This window comes from Macrotis lagotis, chromosome 1 (assembly GCF_037893015.1).
Source record: "Macrotis lagotis isolate mMagLag1 chromosome 1, bilby.v1.9.chrom.fasta, whole genome shotgun sequence".
In the NCBI taxonomy this organism is placed as follows: Eukaryota; Metazoa; Chordata; class Mammalia; order Peramelemorphia; family Peramelidae; genus Macrotis; species Macrotis lagotis.
In genome coordinates, this window is record NC_133658.1 from 195,586,076 (window position 1) to 195,607,724 (window position 21,649).

Genomic DNA, 21,649 nt, shown 5'->3' on the forward strand with positions numbered 1-21,649 from the left:
TGTCTTGATTAAATTAAGACATAGATTCAATAAAGACATATAGTCCTTGTTAGTTTCAAAAACACATATCACACTGTGCAAATTAATTCAAGACTATCACCATCTGCCTTTAAAAAACTAATTATTCAATAATTGAACATTTGTCAAACACTACATGCTGAGTCATGCTCAATGCTGGGGAAAATACAAGATTTACATATGGAAAAAATGCCTGCCTTCATGGATCTTGCAATATGGTTGTGAGATAATAAATAATCTCAGTAGCTTAATACACACACACACACACACACACACAGTGGTGCAAAACAGTGAAGACTAAATCCAAAGCCCACTGGAAACAAACAAACAAAAAAACTGAAAAATCATTGTGGAAGAGTTGACATGGAGATAGACTTTAAAAGGTTGTATCAGACTTTAAAAGGAAAATTGTGGCAGGGGATATATTCCTGATGGAGGGAGCAATGTGGGTATAGTTAAAGAGGCAGAAGTATTGCAAAGGAGATAAAATTTGTTATAGCTTTAACCGAATAGCTTAGAATGAAATGTCTGGAAGGATTTTTTACAATGGATTATAGAAAGCCTGGATTGTTAGACAAAATTGTAATCAATGAGGAATATAAAGACACTGAATAGTTGTGGGGAGGATTATTTGTTTTGTTTTGTTTATAATATATCAACATGATCAGATGGTTAGTTGAGGAAGCAAAAAAGACTAAAACTTAGATGAGTTAATGGGAAGCTACTGAAATAGATTTTAAAAAGTAATAATGAGGACCAAGAATATTTGCAATGGGAAGAGAAAAGGGAACAGGGAACAGGAGTGAAAAATGTCCTATAAATAGAATCTATAATACCTGGTAATTAATTAGTTATAAGAGGAGAGGGAAGGAGTCAAATATAATAAAATGTGAAATATAAGTGTACAATATCATAAGAGAAACAATGAAGGGTGAAGAATGAACATGAAAGATAAGACTTTTGAGATGTTGGCAGACCTTCAAGATGGAGATATTCTTTAAGGAATTGGAGAAGTACTCCTTATATTATAAATGGAAGCCAAGGTTAGACATAGAGATTTATGAATCATTTGCAGAGCAATAGTGATTAAAGCCATAAGCTGAATGGGATTTCAGGAGAGAGACTAGAGATAAAATAAAAGAAGGAAGAAGTAAATGATCTAGGATAGACTCTACCTGAATGAGTCTAGAAGTAGATGAAGTACCAATAAAGACCAAAAAAAAATACTAAGAAAGGTCAAATAACTGGTATCATAACCTTTAAAACCAAGATATTTAGAAGAAAAATTCAATAAACAATGTCACAAATGGTATATAGGTAGGGAAGGATGGAGACTTTAAAAGACCTTTTATGATTGGGGGAAGTAATTGGTGCCCTTTAATAGAGGTTTAGCTAAAGAAACCAGTTTGCAAGGGATTAATAAGAATCCCTGGTAAAGTTAAAGACATAGAAAAGACTTTGAAGAATCATGGCAGTGAAGAGAAAGAAAGATGGAATGATAATTAGATGAAACAATTCTGTGTAGAGACTAGTAAAATGATGAAAGATAAAGTATATAATGTAATATTTAAGTAAAAATAATTCTTTGTGATCCATTTTTAAAACAATTTTTTTCTACAAATGCTAAAAATTTTCTAAAAATTTATTGACAGTGTTATTGTCATTTCCATATAAGTAAATGTATTCATGTATTCACAAATTCATTCATCTGATAAAAAATTTAAGTGCTGGCTATGTGCTAACAGAAGGATCAAAGTCTTTACAATTTAGTCTATAAATTCATCTTAATAATGTAACCCATTGTAAAGATTATTTCTAAAAAATACACATTTAATTGCAGCTCACATAATTCAAAAGTGGGGGAATGAGATTGAAATGTAATTAGAAAATGTTTATCAAGATAAATAAAAATGAAACAAAGATAAGGTTAATTTGAAGATTTCTAAGTCAATATGCAGCCTATAGAGATATGTTTCTGTTTGAGTTTGTCACAACTGCCAAGTCATGCTAAGTTCTTAAAATGCTCATTTATTTCACTAAGGGAAATTTTAATTTGAAGTTACTTCAACATACCAACGTTTATGAATGCCAAATATTTTCTAGACATGAAGGTGGGTATAAAAATAAATGATCAAAGTTGTGGTTGAAATTGGCAATGGATCATGGGATCCTCAAGCTCTAGTGTTTCTGCAAAGGATATCACTTACTGATTAGATTCATAATAATATTCATATTTCATATTCATTGTGATTTGCAAAATATTTATGTGTATTATCTCATTTGAAAGTCTTATTTTATTATTCCTAACAAAATAACTGATATTTAGATATTTCAAGATTTATCAAGTGCTTTCTTTATAAATTATATTCTTGGTGGAATTAATGCTTCTTGAAGGCAGAATGCATTTCATTGTTCTCCTTATATTTCCATTGCTTTAATTAATTATAATAAAACTCGATACTGCCTGAACACTTCAAAATTAGACAAGATTACTTGTAGTCATTTTATAGTTATCAGACACATTGGGAATTGTGTCCCCTCAATTCCTTTACAATTTAGTCTATGAATTCATCTTAAAAATATAACCCATTGTAAAAATTATTTCTAAAAATCTAAATACATATTTAATTATTTCATTAAATATTTTACAATTACATGTAAGCATTTTAAAAATCATTTAAAAGAATTTGCATACCTCCTTCCTCCTCTTCCTCTCTCATTATTATATAAATTTATATAATTATATATAAATTATATAAATTCCTCTACATTATTATATAAACTTATGTGAAATATAATTCCATATTAGTCCTGTGGCAAATAAAAAATAAAAATAAAATGAAAAATAAGAAAATATACTATATTATACTTAAATTCAGAGTTTATCAGTTGTCTCTTTGAATATGGATAGGATTTTTCACCGTGGAACCTTTGGAATTGCCTGAGATCCTTTTTTGATCAGTTATTTTTGTTATTAACAAATACTATAGCGAAGGCCAGTTTTCAATTAAACTGAATTATTACTTTTATATATTATAGTAATTTCCTTAGGACAGAACCCTGGTGAAACTCCAGATTAGCCACATTGTCACCTGCATAAAAATTCAGCAACGAAGACTGAGGAGTAGAAGTCAGAAAGGAGGAGAATTCAGAGAGATTGAAGAGATCAAAGGACTAAGGAGATGATAATGATTTAACATTGTTAGAGCCTGCTTCAAAGTCAAGAAAGATAAGAATGGAGAAATGGTCATTAGATTTGTCAATTCAGAAGTCACTGCTTACTTTGAAGAGGCTAAATTTCATTTAAATGATGAAATCAGAAGCCAGTTGTAAAGACATTTAAGAAGAAAATGAGAAGAAAGGAAGTGCAGGCATGAATTTGTAGATGATCTTATCAAAGACTTTAGCAATTAAAAAATAGGGGTGAGATATGGAACTGGATAGGGATGGCTAATAGAAATGGACAGATGAATCAAGTGAGAGTTTTTGGAGGATGGAGAAGACATAAAAATTTGTAGTCAATGAGGAAGCCAGGAAAAGAATGAAGAAAAATAAAAGAATATGGATGATAGAGGGGGCAATCTTTTGGAGAAGACCAAATAGTAAAAGACCACTTGTGCCTTGTCAAGGAGCAAGAGAATCTCTTAATGTGAAAAAGGGGAAGCAAATGAAGAAGAGGGAATTCCCAGTGAATGGTCTCAATTACTTTCATTCAAATAAAAGGTAAAGAGGAATGGAAGCTTTGGAGTTTTGAGAAGTGATAAAATGGTTTGAGTGGAATAGTAAATTAATTTGGGGGTATGGCATGTAAAAAGATTGCCTTGCCATGATTAGGATTCAGTTGGAGATTATAAAATATAAATTTGCAGTCAACCCCATCAACATGGTTTCATGATTTTCTCCAGCTTTCCTCAATAGCATGTGAGTAGAGGCCAAGACAGTGGATACTGAGAGTAATCCAAGGCTGAAATGTGGCATGACATGGTCATCCATAGTATAAGAGGAGAAGAGACTCAAAAAGATAGTGAAGCATGTAACTAATTCACCATAGGATCAAGATGGAGAAAGGAAAGGGCTGATGACCTGGCAAAGAACTTAGAGCTCAAAGGAATAGGAGTCATGAAGAGGACAAAGAAAATTGTTTGGGACTGTGAGGGAGATGTAGAATGAGAACACAATGTAATCTGATAAGGAAATTTAGGTTAGCTGTGGGTTAAATTATCTTTCTCAGTAAGTGACAGATTCCCTTTTGCTAAGTATTTGAGTAAGTTTAGAAGGAATTCTTATGCAGGTGAAATTTGGACTATACAAATAGCTCTTCACACTTCCAGTTTTAAGCTCTATGATCTTTGATTCTTTTCTGTCATCCTTCATGTCAACTTAAATGCTATCAATTCTTTTTCTGCAGAATCTTTTAAATTATTTCATTTTCCCACTGCCAATTCTATCACCATGTTTTAAAAGGCATTCACCTTTTTCCACCTAAATTATTGTAATGTAAGGAGAGAGGGCCAGCCAATCCATTTCCAAGCTCACCAAGGATGTTTATAGATATGCTTCTCTTCCTTCAAGGCCACCAAATTCCTTGGCACTGAAGTAATTTAATACCTGCGAAACATAGTTTTATCCTTATACTTGTATCGAAGGAGATGTATTATCATCTGTTTTGCAGCTTCTTTCTAAGAACCATTTGACTTTTACATCAGACTTACTGCTGAAATTTTTTTCCCCCTCCTCTGGCTTCTGTGACGTTTCTCACTCTTTCTTTCTCTTTGACCTGCCAAACTACTTGATAACTTCATAATTTTTCTTTCCTCCTCTATTTGTATATTCTCTGAAATTATTTTCTTCTCTTTATATTTGCTCTCCCTTGATTATATCATTCATTCCCAGATGTGTTATTATCACCTCTATGTAGATTTCTAAATCCATATATACCTAATCTTTTTTGAACTTTCTAATTCTAATATTACCAACTACCTGTTGGATACATATATTCTCCAACCATATGACACATCAACAGATTCAAAGTTCAACTCTTGATCTTTTCCCACCTAAACCTTCCTTAATCCTATTTCTATTGATAATAATTCCTTGTTTCCATGCCTGAGCCCTTGGAATTGATAAATGATTTTTCAACAAGAAGTAAACCCAACAAGACATATAGGAATAACTAAGTAAATTATGGCCTAGATTATGCCTTAATGTTGGAAGATAGCCACTAAATTAGTCTCTAATATGTACAATTCAGTTCTAACAGGGATTGACTAGGAAAGAAAAAAAGGCTGTCCTCTTTTGAAGAAATCATGCATCACTTTGAATAATACCAATCAATTCCTTCTTCGAAATACATATCTTTTAAATTCCAATAGTCTTTCAATTATGTCAACAGGATATGAATTATGGAAAAATATTTCCAACAACAAACATTTCAATTAATGTTTAACCATTATGTTGGATGCTGGCTTTAGCCTTCAAAGAAATACTATTATTGGTGACCTAAAAATGAGAGACTGATGCATGATGGGAATTAGTTAACTGTAGCATAATACCAATAATGACTTAAACAAAACTGAGGCAAAAGGAATCATCAAAAGTACATTATTGGAAGATCATATGATCAGACCATATGGCAACAATAATAGCCTAAATGTTTTACTGACATCAACAGAATGTTTAAAAACAAAAACCTAGAGGAAATCCCATCCTTCCTTCCACACAGTATTAGAAGATATTTGAGAAATTTATAAGAGAAGGTATGGTCAAGAATCACACAGATTGATCTTTCTGGTTTCATATGTTCTATGCATGAAAAGTTACATTCTTTGGACATGTGAAATTCTTCCCCTCCCTTTAAAGAAACTATGGGATTCATTTTAGTACTGGAAGTTGTCAATTGACAGACGCAAACCAGCTTTCCCTCCCCTAAGACTAATCTTTACTCTTGCTCTTCCAAGCTGTTTCCAAAGTATGTGAAGTTATCTAATTAAGCCAATATTTCCACATAATTTATCTATCTCACTACCTTTATCCACCTCATTACCATAACACTATAGGAATGTGAGTAGGATTCTTGTGATTATTCAGGTAAATATATTCAAGGTATTATAATGTTATAGAAAAATCAAATTGCTTTTATTTTCCTCTGCTACCCATAAATGATTAATCTATATTGTATAAGATATATCACATACATACACAAATATATATGTACATACTTCACACATACAAATGGTTTTTATAATCAAGAATACTTTGAACTTAGAAAAAGTCCAACTTTTCCAATATAGTTCTCTTATTCAAAGTCTACATATATATATATATATATATATATATATGTATATATCAAGAGCCTTTCTGAAATCTCTATAATTAAATAACATGGACTACTGAACTCGATGATTTCATGACAAACCTTTTAAATGTTGGCTAAAATTTTCCACATTCAAGAGGATTAACTTCTGAGGTCATGTGCAAGAAGACAGGGACTTGTGGAATTGAACCTGTCAACCTTATCTCTATGCTTGTGTGCTACCCACCTGTGTCAATATATGATCACTCTATGCACAAATGGTGTGAGTATCTGTAGAAAAGTGGGTCTTAGGTGTTTTTCTCTTTGGGGGAGTTCCCATTGAGATGAGATCATGGTTCTAAAAAAATTTCAAAGTCTTGCATACTTGTGAGTGTTTTATATTTCTCATCTTATAGCTTCCAAGTTCCAAGAGGGCAAAAACTGTACTTTAATTATTGCCATGTTTGCCTCAGAACCAAGAAAATTACTATCCATAAAATGGACATAAGAAATGACTGTTGAATGGATAATGAATGAATGCATATTGAATGTATGGACAATAAATATTAATGTAAAAGTTTGCCCATAGCCACATGATTTAAAAACATATTTTAAGGTGAAATTAACTTGTCCCTAATATTAGATATTTTACCTTATTTATATATATATATATATATATTTACATATATATATTTAAATGGTCAATTTTAATCAAGAGGATATGACTAAACTACAGATGTATGCATATATATGTATATATGTATTATTGATTATAAAAAATGCATACTTATATAGAACAAATATACTGATAATCCTTATGTTATTGTCTATTATATATATAATTTTCATATATGCTGCCAGTATCTAAATATAACCTCATATGAGTTTGTTCAACACAAAAGAGGAATTTAAGAACTACTAAGAAAATAAAATAATTCCCAATGCTTTATTAAAATGCTGCCTTGAATTTTCTACAGCACTGATTACCAAGTTTCCTTCAATATTATAATGATTTGTTAAGTAATTATAATGCTAGCATGATGATTTTTTTAAAAGAAAATCAAGAAGTGAAAGTAGATATGGTAGATACCTAAACATGTTCATTGAATAGATTTTTAAACTTTATTTTAGTGAGTTTTGGGAATGTTTAATTTTTTTAAAACTTAATTATAAAGAGTGCAGAAAATCCCTATTTTTCTTTTTATATTTTAAAGATGACTAAAGTGAGCCTTTAAAGATTAAATTATTTATCTCTTATGGTTACAGGTATAGTGATAACAAAAGATCTCAAGGCCCATAAAGGGACCTGAAATGAAACAGAATCCTATCTCAGATTACACAGCATTTAAAACACCAGTAATTATCAAAGACTGGACCCTAAACTAAGGTCTTCAGACTTTTGGTTTAGTACTTTTTCCCACTACACTTCCTTGCCTCTCTATTATTTATAAATAACTGGAAGTAGATGTTTTTTAAGAGATAACACAAATAATAAATCCTCATTTCCAAAACACTAAATTTCAACTATGTTCTGCTTTTATTTTAATTGACTCTGTGATCTAATTTTACCACCTTTTTTCACTTTAGTTGCATCAGTTAAATTATGATTCTTTACTATATTTTTGTTTTCTGCCAAGTTAAAATTTGATTTCACATGGAGCAGCCTCCTACCAGATGACTTGAACGATTCCAAATGAGGCTGGTTTCTAGTTTGATTTTAATAATTTCACAGAAGAAATCCACTTAATTTATATTAAACAATTAAACAGTTTCCTTTGGTATGATCTAAAGTTATTTCATATTATTAGAAACTAGACAGAAACTTAAAGAAAACTTTTTACACTCCTTGATATCTTCCTGTTTTGGTAATATTAATATATTGAACCTCATATCCAATGATCTTTATTATTTATTTTAGTAATTTATCATCAAGTCAGTCAGAAAAGAGAATTCAGTCTATTAAAGAGATCTGGGTTTGAACCTCAGTTTTCTTACCAAATTTTTGCAGAATCAAGTCATTTAGTTGTCCTCATCTATGAGATTTAGGACTTTTATTGCATGATCTTTAATATCTCTTTTAGTTCTAAATACTCTTAAATATGTTGATCAATTAGTCGATATTTATTGGGAGCCTACCATATTCTAATTTAGACAATAGGGATTCAAACATAATGAATCACAAATCTTTATTCTCAAGGAATTTATGTTTCAACAGAATAGACAACAAATATAAATACTAGTAAATCAGAATAAATAGAATACAAGTAAAACTCAATGTAATGATATGCAGACTTGTTTAGGAAGGACACTTAGAAGTTTGGGGTAGGAAAGATGTTTTATATAGAAAGTTGTGCTTCAACTAAATCATAAAGAAAGAGATGGAGGATATGACCAAAATGAGATGGAAATGCACTCCAAACATGGGGGGTGTCCAGTTCAAAAGCATAGAAACTAGAGATGTAATGTCATTTTAAATAACAGAAAAAAAATATCAGCTCATGTGGTTCTCAGATAGTTGAGAGCAAGTAAATTATAGGGAATATGGGATAATAAATTGAGGCTAGATTAGAAAGTATTTTTAAAAGGTCATAAGAGGAGTTGATTATAATTAAATTTTAATTTCTCAGCTGATTTTTTTCATAATTACGTATTAAATACTTTTTTCTCTTTGTTTTTCAGGTCCTTTAAGTATAGATACAGATTCTTCAAATCATTATTATGGCACAAATAGTAGTTCTGTTGCAGCTGCCATTCTAGTTCCATTTTTTGCGCTCATTTTATCAGGTTTTGCCTTTTACCTCTACAAACACAGGTATTGTATAATACATTATGATCAAATCTTTGTGGATGTAATTGTCTGCTTTCTAAAAATTATTGTACAGTATATAATTTTAATATGAATTATTTCATTAATATATAGTAGATACTAGTTAGATGTGATAATCTGACACTACAATTGAGGAGAGGTCTCAAAATCAGGAAGACCTGACTTCATAGGTTTCCTCTAAAAAATGTTGACTTGGGGAAACTAGGAAAGTCACTTTTCAGTCCCTCAGATAACTCTCTATGAGCTGTTTTTTTTGGGGGGGGGTTAGAATACTCTGTGTGTGTGTGTGTGTGTGTGTGTGTGTGTGTGTGTGTGTGTGTGTGTGATGGATTCCCTTGGCAGTTGGGTGAAGTCTATGAACCACTTATCAGAATAAAATACATAAAATATAAAGGAAACCAATTATATTGAAATAAAAATATAAACTTTTTAAAATAAAAAAAATTAACCCAAGTTAATGAATTTAGCTTAAGAATACCTGATGTAATGTGAAAATCTCAATAATAGAGTTTCATTTTACCAGATAATTTAAAATATTCAGAAGAAATAATTTCTTTTTCTTCATTACATTCTGAGTTTTGCTTTTCTACTGTTAGAAGTCAGGGAAGAAAATGAAGCTAAATATTGAATAATTTGAGTTGAACATTCAACACTTTTTTTACAATAAAAATAACTCTAGACCTTTGATTTTTATGATTCCCTTCTTTTATCCTCATTAATTGATATTTCTAACTGAGGAATGGGAGACTGGTCTATTAAAACTGTCTCTCAAGTCAGGAACAACATTAGTTTAAGATGGAAATTCAACCCATTGCTTCAGAAATATTAAATCTATGATGAACACAAAAACAGTTTTTGAGCTGAGTTTTTTTTAGGCTTTTTCAAGGCAATGGGGTTAAGTGGCTTGCCCAAGGCCACACAGCTAGGTAATTATGAAGTGTCTGAGTCTGGATTTGAACTCAGGTACTATTGACTCCAGGGCTAGTGCTCTATCCATTGCGGCACCTAGCCACCCCACAAAAACAGTTTTTAAAAAAAGAATAAATAAAGATGCAGTGCTTGAAACTAGTAATAAAATCTCAGAATGACCTGAGAAGGAACAGAATTAGTGAAGGAAAACAAAACAAAGAAAAACATTAAGATACGTATAGTGAAAAGAAAACTATTAAACAAAAGAAGTTAGAGAGAAGAAGGAAGATTCGTAAGTAATCACATAACTAAAAGGAAGAAAAAGAAAGAATAAAGTTTGAGGTTAAATAGATAACTAATTAAATGAAAGAAAAATAAATAACTTAAGAAAAACCTCTAAACTAGCTTTAGTTTCAAATACAGTAAATTTTGATACTTGAATAAAAATATAAGTATTGGGGGTTGGCTAGGTGGCACAGTGGATAGAGCACTGGCCCTGGAGTCAGGAGTACCTGGGTTCAAATTCAGCCTCAGACATTTAATTATTACCTAGCTGTGTGACCTTGGGCAAGCTACCTAACCCCATTGCCTTGCAAAAAAATATATAAGTATCTACATATAAAAGCTCATTTGGGGTCCTCAATGATTTTTAAGCATATAAGGGGAACCTGAAACAAAAAAGTTTGAGAATCATTGTATTAGATGTTCTGCAAGATTATTTCTAAATCTAAGCTTATGGTTCCTTTATTCTTTAATACTCCCATGGTTACTAATCTCAGGTATGTTGTTCTTTCTCTACTAAGAGACCTTTTTTGAACTGCTTATCCTAACATATAGCATTATTATGATTGATAATTTTTTTAAATTAAGGCTTAAATTTTTAACTACTAATTCCTCTTCTGTTTCCTCTTTCTTTTCAGAACAAGACCAAAAGTACAGTATAACGGCTATGCTGGACATGAAAACAGTAATGGACAAGCTTCATTTGAAAATCCTATGTATGATACAAACTTAAAACCCACAGAAGCAAAAGCTGTGAGGTTTGACACAACTCTGAACACAGTTTGTACAGTGGTATAGCCTTCAGTGCCCCCAATGACTGATTCATAGCCATACCTCTGATGGACAAGCAGTAATTCCTTTGGTGCCATATACCACTCTCCCTTCTACTCTTGGCTTTGCTGCGGTAATCTTGAACATCTTCTCCTTGCATATACATGCAGCTGAAATTCCTAGTAAAATGGGTCAGAGTCTTCTGGGGATCAAATCAAGACACCATCTTCATTCTTGAAAGTGGATTAAAAGTGCTTGGCTGCATCTGCTTGAAATCAAGGCACTTAAGGAAGACTGCCAAGTCATGCCAATTTGTCATACTTAATGCCTCAGACTTTCATATTCGTATGTGACTGGGATGCCTTTCAATGCAATCTTTTGGGCACTTGGATATATTCTTTGAGTGCCGTAAAAACAAACAAACAAACAAACAAAAAAAACAAAAACAGAAAAAAAAAATAAGAGCACCATAGTATGTTTTTGCTTTTGTTTTGTTTTGTTTTAATCCCCATGAACAGAAATGTTCTGAAGGAAAAAAAAAAGCTTTCCTGAAAGAGAAGAAAACTTTCTAGTAGATGCACACACCTACAAATGCTTTTTGGTGACATCACTGAGGCGCTCTTACAGTTGGACAAATTCATAGTATGTCTCCAATGTTCATACATAGGGCAGTCTGCAAATTTCCCAGTCAACTGTTGTATTGCAGAATTTTTGATGCACAATTTTTTGCACTAGTGTGTTCTGAATGACTAAAATTCTGATACAAACTATGTATACAGGGTTTCTACACACTGTCCATTGTATATAAGCATTATATCACATTGTCAAGCTCAGCATTCCATGGTCAGTTTTTTGTTGACCTGTTAGAAAATATTCCCCAGATTTGGCACAGGTTTGAAAAGAATTGTGATACCGAATAGATTTTTGGGTTTAATTTTCTTCAATTTTACTTTTTGCTCCATTTATATAGATGAAATCATTGGGCATATCAAGAAGGGTAGAAAAAACAAGTCCACCTTCACTTCCAGTATTTTTTTCCCTTCTTCTGATTGTAACATTGTCAGTCACTTATTGTCAGTATCATCCTATTTAACAGCAGGGGGGTTAGCAGCAATTGCTGCTTGCCGTGTAAAAATGTGAATAGTAATTTATTTTAGATAGCTCACAAAGCCTGTGAGTTTTAGCTCACAATACAGTCTTCCCTTTTACATTACGGCCATTCTTCCTTTTGACGGGGCATCATTTTTTGATATTGCATGAAAGACAACATAGTCCCCTAGCACACAGAACTCAGTGGGAATTGTCAGTATCAAAATACTATTCAGTTTTTTTGAAGGAAAAAAAAGCAACACCACTGACCTTGGTTCACACAATTTTTCTTTATTAATCATATTATTTCATGCTTTATAATCCCCTAGTTGAAAAGAAACTATAATATTTTAAAATCACAGAAAGCTATTATGAATTAAAGGATAAATAATACTTTTGTGAAATTCAAAGGGGACAAAACCACAACAGAAAGACAGGGGAAAAATTGGATGTGTGTATGTGTCTGAAGTTCAAAATGACTGTTCATTAGCATTGAGTTCTATATTTTGATAAAATGATTATAAACTTTTAAATTTTGTGTTATTAAGTTCTTAATATTTAAATTTTACACACTGAAAAATCCATGACTTGACTTCCTAATTGGAAGTATGGGAAATGGGAAATATTATTTCTAAATAGTCTTCTATTTCACAAGGGGTTTATATTCAATTCAGTTCAACAAAAATTTCTTAAATATATCCTTTATACATTGCACAGTACTAGACTAATATCCAGCTATCTATTCTAAGATTTTTTTAAAGTATTAGTCCATTAAAATCGTAGCTTCATGATATAAAAACAAGGTTTAAAAAAGTATCAAGATTTTAAAAAATATAGGCATTTTGCTTCTATACTTTTGGTCCCATGTGTTCAGTCATATGACATCCAAGTGCTTGCTCTTTATTGAAAGGGCATATATTTTTAAGGAGACCAAGGATCTTTTTCAGTTTTGTTTTGCGATTCAGTTTTGCTGATGAAAACTGTTATGAATACAGTGTATTCTATGAACAAATGTTTGACTTGATAGGACTTCTGGACTTTGTATCATCTCTCAGTATCTCTCAAAAGAATGGACAACACCAGTAGGATGTAGTATTGAGTGCCTGACCTATAGAATATCATCATCAAAACCCTTGGATAGGTTGTGGATCTTCTGTACAAGGGAGAATAGAGTTACCACATACACGCACACACACAAAATGCATACATACACACACACACACACACACACACACACACACACACACACACACACACACATATATATATATATATATATATATATATATATATATATATATATAAAGTATATATCTAAGCTTGAATCATTCAAAGCAGGTGCAAAATGCTGGCTTCAGAAGCTGAATGGATGTTTTCTGCTCCCACACATATCAATAGCATAAAGGAACCCCAAGATGGCAGGGGATAGATAAAAGGAATTTTGTATCAGATGACAGAATGTGTGAATGTGTATGAGTGAATGTTGTGTATGTATGTATGTGTGTGTGTACAACTGAGATTTCCCCTTAGTTATAAATTCTAAGCATTTTTAAGATTTTTTTTTATTTTCTAATTCTCTTTTGAGAATGTTGCCTGCAATTTTTCTGTAGGCTATTTGTTCCATTCTTTTCCAGTCTCCTGAGAGATCATTGAGGGATGCTGATCCAAAAGTCAGGAAATGTGCTTGCTGAGGTATCTAAAGAAGACTTCCCTAAAGTTGACCAGACTCCATTGGGGGGAGGGTGGGGGGAAACAACATGCTAAAAACAGGTTATGTGCTTCAAAGCTGTTTAAATCTGCTGCTTGTTCCACACATCTTGCCTTTCTCCAGGCTAGCTGCAATAATTTTTTTTTCCTTCTGTAAAATATTTTGTAAACAGACAACAACACAAAGCTATTATAAAGGGGAAAAAAGAACGCTGGCATTACGATCAAGTCAACCCCATCTTCATTCCCAGTAATCCATCTTGTCATTTCACTACATGCTGCTGACATGAAGTAGGTGCAAAAGAACTTTTTGTACAGAGATATATTTTTTATGAAGAATTTGTAAAATTATTAAATATGCTGTAATTTTTTGATTAATGTAGGTAAATTGTTAAAAAAATAAATGTTTTTACAATAAAAATGTAATTTCCCAATAATGTAAAATGTACCATCTCTAGCTGATTTTCAGTTCCAAACCTATTACACATGTATTAATATTCAAGTGGCCTGTTAAAATGAACAATATCTTTTTGGCAAAAAATAATAAAATTTAAAAAACATATATATAAAAAGAGTGTAATATAGCCTGTGCAATGCCACCTCTCTTGAAAGCAAAATCAAAATTCTAATTAAATATTTAATTTTAGATTTCCATCTTTTGGTGATTTATTTTTCAATTATTTTCTTACCTTACACTATAGAGAAATAGAGAGCGAGAGAGTGAGAGCAAGAGCAAGAGAGAGTAAGAGCAAGAGTGAGTTTGTGTGTGTGCGCGTGTGTGTGTGTGCCTATCTGTGTAAAAAGAAAAAATTCATTTGGTCTACAGACTAATTGAAATGTCTATATTACTTAAAGAATGAAAATTTTTACAGAGTATTAGATTTTTAAGTCAAATTGCAAAGGACTAGCATCTGGATGAAAATAGTCCTTGTCAAATGAGTATCATGAAAATATTGGCCATTGAACCCATATATTGTTCTAATATTTTTATAAAATAATAACAGTTTTGGTATATTACTAATGTAATTGGGGATTTTCTCACAAAGAAGTCAGTTATTATTATAAGAAGGGTTCTCTGCTGAAAAATGACTACTTGATTTCCCCCGCCTCCCTCAAAAATAAGACTTCCAGATTTAGGTTTGGCTCTTTTGCTTTTGTTAAAAATTCTGTGAATCATATATGAATTTGTAATATGCTGAAAAATGTTTTACCCCATGTAAAAAAATACAAGCATATTTAACAAATCATTACAAATATAATAACTCATATTACCTTTAAAGTTCAGAGCCAGGTGTTCCCTATTCTTATCTGTGGTGAGAGGGAAAAGAATACTTTACAAGTCCTCAGTGGCTCATTGAGTTCAATGCCTAGAAGTTAAATGGAGTGTTACACTAATTTTCCTGAAAGTCAAGTTATCACAAAATGAAAAAAAATCGTCAATAATACAAATAGTTCCTCTGTGATTTCTAAGTAAAAAAAAAAAAAATGGTTGCTTCCTCTCCCTTAATTTAAAGATTTAGTTCCTTCCAACTTTGCATATCATTTTTAAAATGGGTATCAAACTACCCTAACAAACTAGAGATACCAAATGATACATAATTTATCTCATTTATTACCTGTTACTTAGGTGGATGAAGAAGTAATCCTTGAGTGTATGTAACATATACATGCATATATACATATATAAGCTCACTTATTGAGAAATAATCTTATGTGTCATCTATTCTGATCCAATCTCTCCTAGACAGAAGAAGAAACAAACCTGGAGATAAATAAATCAACAAATATATTAAACAATTATATTACAGGCACAGTACTAAATGTGGAAATACAAAGAAAGACAAAAACAATTCCTGGTTCCAAGACAACATGTGAAAAACAATGTACAAATAGGCTATATAGAGGATAAATTGAAGAAAATTGATAGAAGAAAATCATTAGAATTTAGGGATGTTAGGAACAACCCCTTGGAAGATTGGATTTTTGTCTGAAGCTTAAATCCAGGGAAGGAAATGGACAGAGATGAAAAGGGGAAACATTGCAGATACGGATAGCCAGTAAAAATGTCCAAAGTTGAATGAATATCTTGTGTAAACAATAGGAAAGAAGTCAGTGTTTCCACACTGCACATTATAAGGAGAAGATGAAGTATAGGCAGCTGGGAAACATAGAGAGCGGCCAGGTTATGAAGGGTGTCTAATGCCAAATAGATGGTTTTATATTTGATTATGAAATTAATAGGGTGTCATCAACATTGTTGAATTGGGGGATAACATGATTGGATCTGAATGAACTGGAATTGGGAGGCTATTGCAATATGAGATGATAAGGGTCTGCACTTAGGGTGGTGACAATGTCAGAAGAGAAAAAGGGGCACATGCATGGGAAATGTGAGCGAGTAGTCTTTGGAAATGGGAGATATGAACTGAAAAGATAGTATTGCCTAAGACAATGATAGGCAAGCTTGGAATAGGGGAGTTTTGGGGAAGAAAGAGTTCAGTTTTAGACATATGTAGTTTGAGATTTTCATTTCAAAATATACAACATACATGTGTGGATGTAAGTGTAGAGGTCAGTAAAAAGGTCTGGGCTGGATAAGTAGATTTGAGAATCATCAATTTAGAAATGATACTTGAATCCATTGAAGCTCATAAAGTCACCAAGTAAAATAGTATCAACACTAAAGAAAAGAGCCCAGGATAGAAGCAAGACATCCTACCCATGGTCAGGGGGACATGATCTGAATGCAGATACAGCAAATGAACCTTTAAAAGAGTGGTAAGATAGGACAACAACAATCTCAAGGGGAAAGAGTATCAAGAATAGTTTTATGGACAAACTGAAAGCCTATAGAGGTCAAGAAGAAAGAAGACTGAAAAAAATGTTAGAATTGGAAATTAAGAGACTATTAAAAACTTAGGAGACATTAAATATGAAAAATGATAAGGTTGGAAATCAAATTCTTATTTTTATGTTTTTGATCAATTCAGTCATGGCTCCATTTTGGCTTTATTTGTCAATTTCCTTCTCTAATTTTATAGATGATTAAACTGAGGCAAACATAGTTAATTGATTTGCCCATGATCACACTACTAGTAAATTTCTGAGATTTGAACTCAGGAAGATTAGTTTTCCTGCCTCCAGGTCTAGAACTCTATCTATTAAATGATAAAACTGAAATTTGAATCCAAGTTCTCCAACATTGCTTTCCACTTTACCTCCTTTCTATGTGCTGCATAAGAAAAATGTAATTATATTTAATAAATAATTATAAATTTTATATTTTTATAGGGTTGCCACTGAAATTATTAGCTGCTTGAGGTCTATAAAATCATTTTACTTACATACCATGATCTCTCTCTCTCTCTCTTTCTCTCTCTCTCTCCATTTCTGTCTCTGTCTCTGTCTCTCTGTCTCTGTTTCTGTCTGTCTTTGTGTCTCTGTGTCTGTGTCTTTGTGTTTCTGTCTCTGTCTCTCCCACTCCCCAACCTCTTTTTCCTCCCCTCTGATTTTTTTTCCTTCTACAGTAGGGGTGTTCATCCTTTTACCTCTTCTGGACTTCATTGCCCAAGATAAAATTATCAAGGACTGAAAATACAATTTAATATTTATTTGGTGGATCTTTGACAAGTTTTTATTGAGTGATTTGACATAGAAAAATTAAAAGGTTGAACACCCCTACTCTAAAGAATGAAATCTCTTATAAAAACTCCAGACCCTTGAGGGGCCTGATTGAACATATTGCAACAGAAGACAGGGACTGGGGATGTTGCAACTACCACCTGTATATCTTGCAAATAATAGTACAATACATCCTCAACAAAAGTACTTTATGCCTGTCCTCACTTATATAGAACAAAAGGAATTTTATAGATATCTCCAATTGAGAGTTCCAAGCATAAATGTTACAAATTTGACTCAGAGGACCATACATGAAGAAATTGCATTTAATGCCTTCCTTCCATGTCAGATTATTCAAAATTAATTCTTTGGAAAAGTAGCATCATATGTGTCTGGCCAGACAAATAGTGAAGTTTTGAAATTCTTCAGTGCTGAATGACTAACATAGTTTACTCTAGATTTTCAGTATTTTTGAGGCTAACAGCATTAAATCTGAAACAGCAACCTTGAAGTTGTATAACAATATAATTTTTAAACATTTTTCATAATAATTTATTGAGGAATCACTGGTATTTTTCATAGTTTGTGTTTTTGTATGAATATTATTTCAGAATACAATCCCTTTCTATCTTCTTTATACCTCCAAATTACAATCTCATCTTCACTCTGTAACTACACATTTGTTCCCAAATGCAGACAATAACTATGTAAGAATATATATTGTACAGTTTTACATATTGCTCAAATTTTAGCAAAGATCTTCATATTTTAATGAATATGAGCTCAACAATTTTGAAAATATCATCTGAGTTAAAAAATTAGGCACTAAGCTCAGGAAGATCAGGAAAACAAGAAGAAAGCAAGGCAGAACAGATTTTAAAGAAATGTATATACTTTTGATACAATATAGTAAAAATAAATATTATTCAAAATTCCTTTGGCGAAATTTATCAGCTTTACCCAAAGACTGAAGGGAAAGCAAAGCAAAACAACCAGAATCAAAGTAAGTTCTTATATCTGCACGTAAAGATCTTTCATCTCTGATATAGCTATCAAATTTACAGTATCCTCAGCTTTTTTGCATTTAAGGGAAACAACTGTAGAAAGAATAAGTCACATTATGTATAATTATTCATATTTATATATCATGTTAAGGTGTCTAAAATACCTTATATACATTATCTCAATTGACCTTCAGAGCCATAGTGTGAGATTACTGTTAGTGATTTTTAAAAAACAATGTAGATCATGGATGCCTCATTACCTCAAGACAGGTGAGGATCTCGTGGAGACTAAATAGAAAACCTCATCACCACTATAATTGGCTACTTGATAATGAATCATCTAGTCATGGAAACCCATGAGACAAAGAAAAATATAAAAAAACCTAAATTCTGGACAACTCCAATATAATTCAACCTTGACTATGGAGTAAAAAAGAATAGGACTTTCAAGGATTGCACTTTTTTGAAATCATTTATAAATGTTAACATTATAAACATTCATGATTGGTTCTCCAAATGTATGATCCCTGTCTGATAATTAGGATATGACTGATCCAGACTTTAAAAATATATCCATTGTCACACTCACTGATAATTTATTCTTTAGGGTCACTTTCCTGAAGGAATCCATTAATAAGTATTTGTATTTATGTGTTTGTGTTTGTGTGTGTGTGTGTGTGTGTGTGTTACCTATTTTATGTCAAATGCTTTGCTGGAAAGGGAAAAAAAACAGAAGGGAAAGAGTAACTGTGCCCAAATACTTTATATTCTAATAGAGAAAATAATAAGTAAATAAGAGAACACCCATTTTTGTCTTCACTCCTATAACTTGTGCTCAAAATTAATAGTTTGAGAATCCAGATGACAGATGAGTGCCTCTCCTTTCAAGATTCTAAGGGAAATTCTAAGGTTTTTTTTTTTCCTTAACAACATTAATCTTGAATCCCATTTAGCTCTCTGGTATTAGTTAACCAATAAACATCAATTTGCTTTTGACAAGGGGTTTATTGAAATGTGACTCAGACACTAGATAGAAAATACAAGCAGACATGTACACACACACACACATACACACACACACACACACACACACACAGTCCTTCAAGGATAGAATCTCACATTTAAAATATATAAATAATTAGGCACACATGTGGAGAACAGACAGGCCCATAGACCTCTCACGGTTCCAGGTCTTAGGAGTCTTTTTTTCTTGTGGAGTCCTCAGGAAGTTCTGGCTAGATATAACTCTTTTCTGGAATCTAAGGGTCATTGTCTTTGAAGAATCCATGGACAAAACCACTCTCCATCATGAGGTAATCACCATTCCTGAATCTACCCACACTCCACAAATGAGCTTCATTTTGAAGGAAATCAGGATTTTAAGAAACAGAAATATAGAAGAAGATGATTTCAGGAATAGAGGACAATGAGGACACATGATTGGGAGATGTGAACTGGCAGTGTTGTGACTGACAAATAGAGAATGAGTTAGTACAACTGGCATAAGAAGAAAATAATTCATAAGAAGATGGGAAAGGGGGCAAGAGTCTCAATTGTAAATAGCTTTAGATGTCAGAATGAGGAGTTTATCCTAGAGATAACAGGAAATCATCGATATTTATTAACTATGTGAAGCAGTAAGGTAGATTTTAGGAGAATCACCACTGTGATGAAGACTGTGTGGATGGATGGGAGAGGAGAGAACATCACGGGTAGGGAACTCATTAGGATTTTGAAAAAGTCTGATGAGAGCAACTAGGTGGCACAGTAAGATGTAGGACTGAACTAGAAAGCAAGAAGATTCATCTTTGTTGAAATGTGGGCTCATATATTTAATAGCCGTGGGACCCTGGGCAAGTCACTTAAACTTCTTTATCTCAGTTCTTACTAGAGATGGTAATGACAAATCATTTTGTATCTTTGCTAAGAAAATCTTAATATAGGGTCATGAAGAGTTAAAAATAATTGAAATAATTTAGCAACAAAACAAGTGATGAATGATAAGGGACAGAACTGGAGATACAGTGGGTGAATAAAGAATAAGTATATGCAAATTATGTCATTTGTGACATATCTTGACATAAGTGACAAAAAAGAAAAAAAATTGGAAGCTAAGAGAAATGATGGTTCCCACATTTTCTTGGGAAAAAGTCAAAAAAGTTGGTGAAATTTTATCATTGGAAAAAAGTCAAGAAAAATTTCATAGAAGATTTTGTCATTTCATATTGCAGGATTCATGGTAAATATTTGAAAAATATATATGAATATAATTACAGGTTGTGCACAAATTTCTGATAACTAATAAAGTTAGGGAAATCGTATGAAAAACTTCACAAGACTCTTCACATTAAATTGATAGATGCTGCTATACTCAATAAAATCACATCAAAGGTGAGAATAATTGAGGATGTTGAAATAATATATTGGAAAAAGCATCAAGAATAATGCATGAGATAAATTAGAGATTATACAGATGCTTCACATCTATAAATAAATATTTTCTCCAAGAAAAAAATGGAAGGTGCTAGATACATTAGCAATTAATAAAATCACTACAAATGAACGGGATTATATATAATCAAACAAGGAATAATTCTTTACTGATCAGGCTTTTCTGAATTCCTAGATTAGACATTAGAGCAAGGATTATAATTCATAAAAAATTAAATAACATAATAAAAATTAGAAAGACATGCTATATATTTAGAATATTTTCAACCTGACCTGCTTAAACAAAATACTGATAGCAAGAAATGAGATGCAGAAAGATGAAAGACATTGCTATTAATTAATTAAACATTTCTTTTAGAATTTAATCAACATCACTTGCCATAACAAAAGGAACAAAAGGTAATCAAATCTATTTAGTCAGCAAATAGTTGACTAACTTGCCAAATAAAAATATGACCACCAAGGGCAATGTCAATTTAGAATAATGACTCATTTGTAAAATCTTATAAAGAAAAAATATTGCCAAACTATGAGGTGGTATTGTGGGTGATAGAAAACAGGAAAAGGAAAATCCCTGTGATATTGTGCAGATTTTTTTTTTTTTGTGAAGTGATGGGTTGAAAATTGAATATATTGTGAATTGTTTTGTCTTTGGAATGCCAATGGAATATCCACATT

The 21,649-nt window shown here is 31.9% G+C and overlaps 1 protein-coding gene across 1 annotated transcript in view; it reads left to right on the plus strand.

Moving 5' to 3' along the window:
- Window positions 1-14,490, plus strand: part of CSMD1 (CUB and Sushi multiple domains 1) — a 2,413,561-nt gene extending 2,399,071 nt beyond the window's left edge. Inside the window, exons 76-77 of the mRNA XM_074209535.1 lie at window positions 8,990-9,122; window positions 10,967-14,490. Coding sequence (XP_074065636.1) covers window positions 8,990-9,122; window positions 10,967-11,126 — 293 coding nt within the window. The 3' untranslated portion in view covers window positions 11,127-14,490. The remainder of the gene's footprint in view (window positions 1-8,989; window positions 9,123-10,966) is intronic.
- The last annotated feature ends 7,159 nt before the right edge of the window (window positions 14,491-21,649 follow it).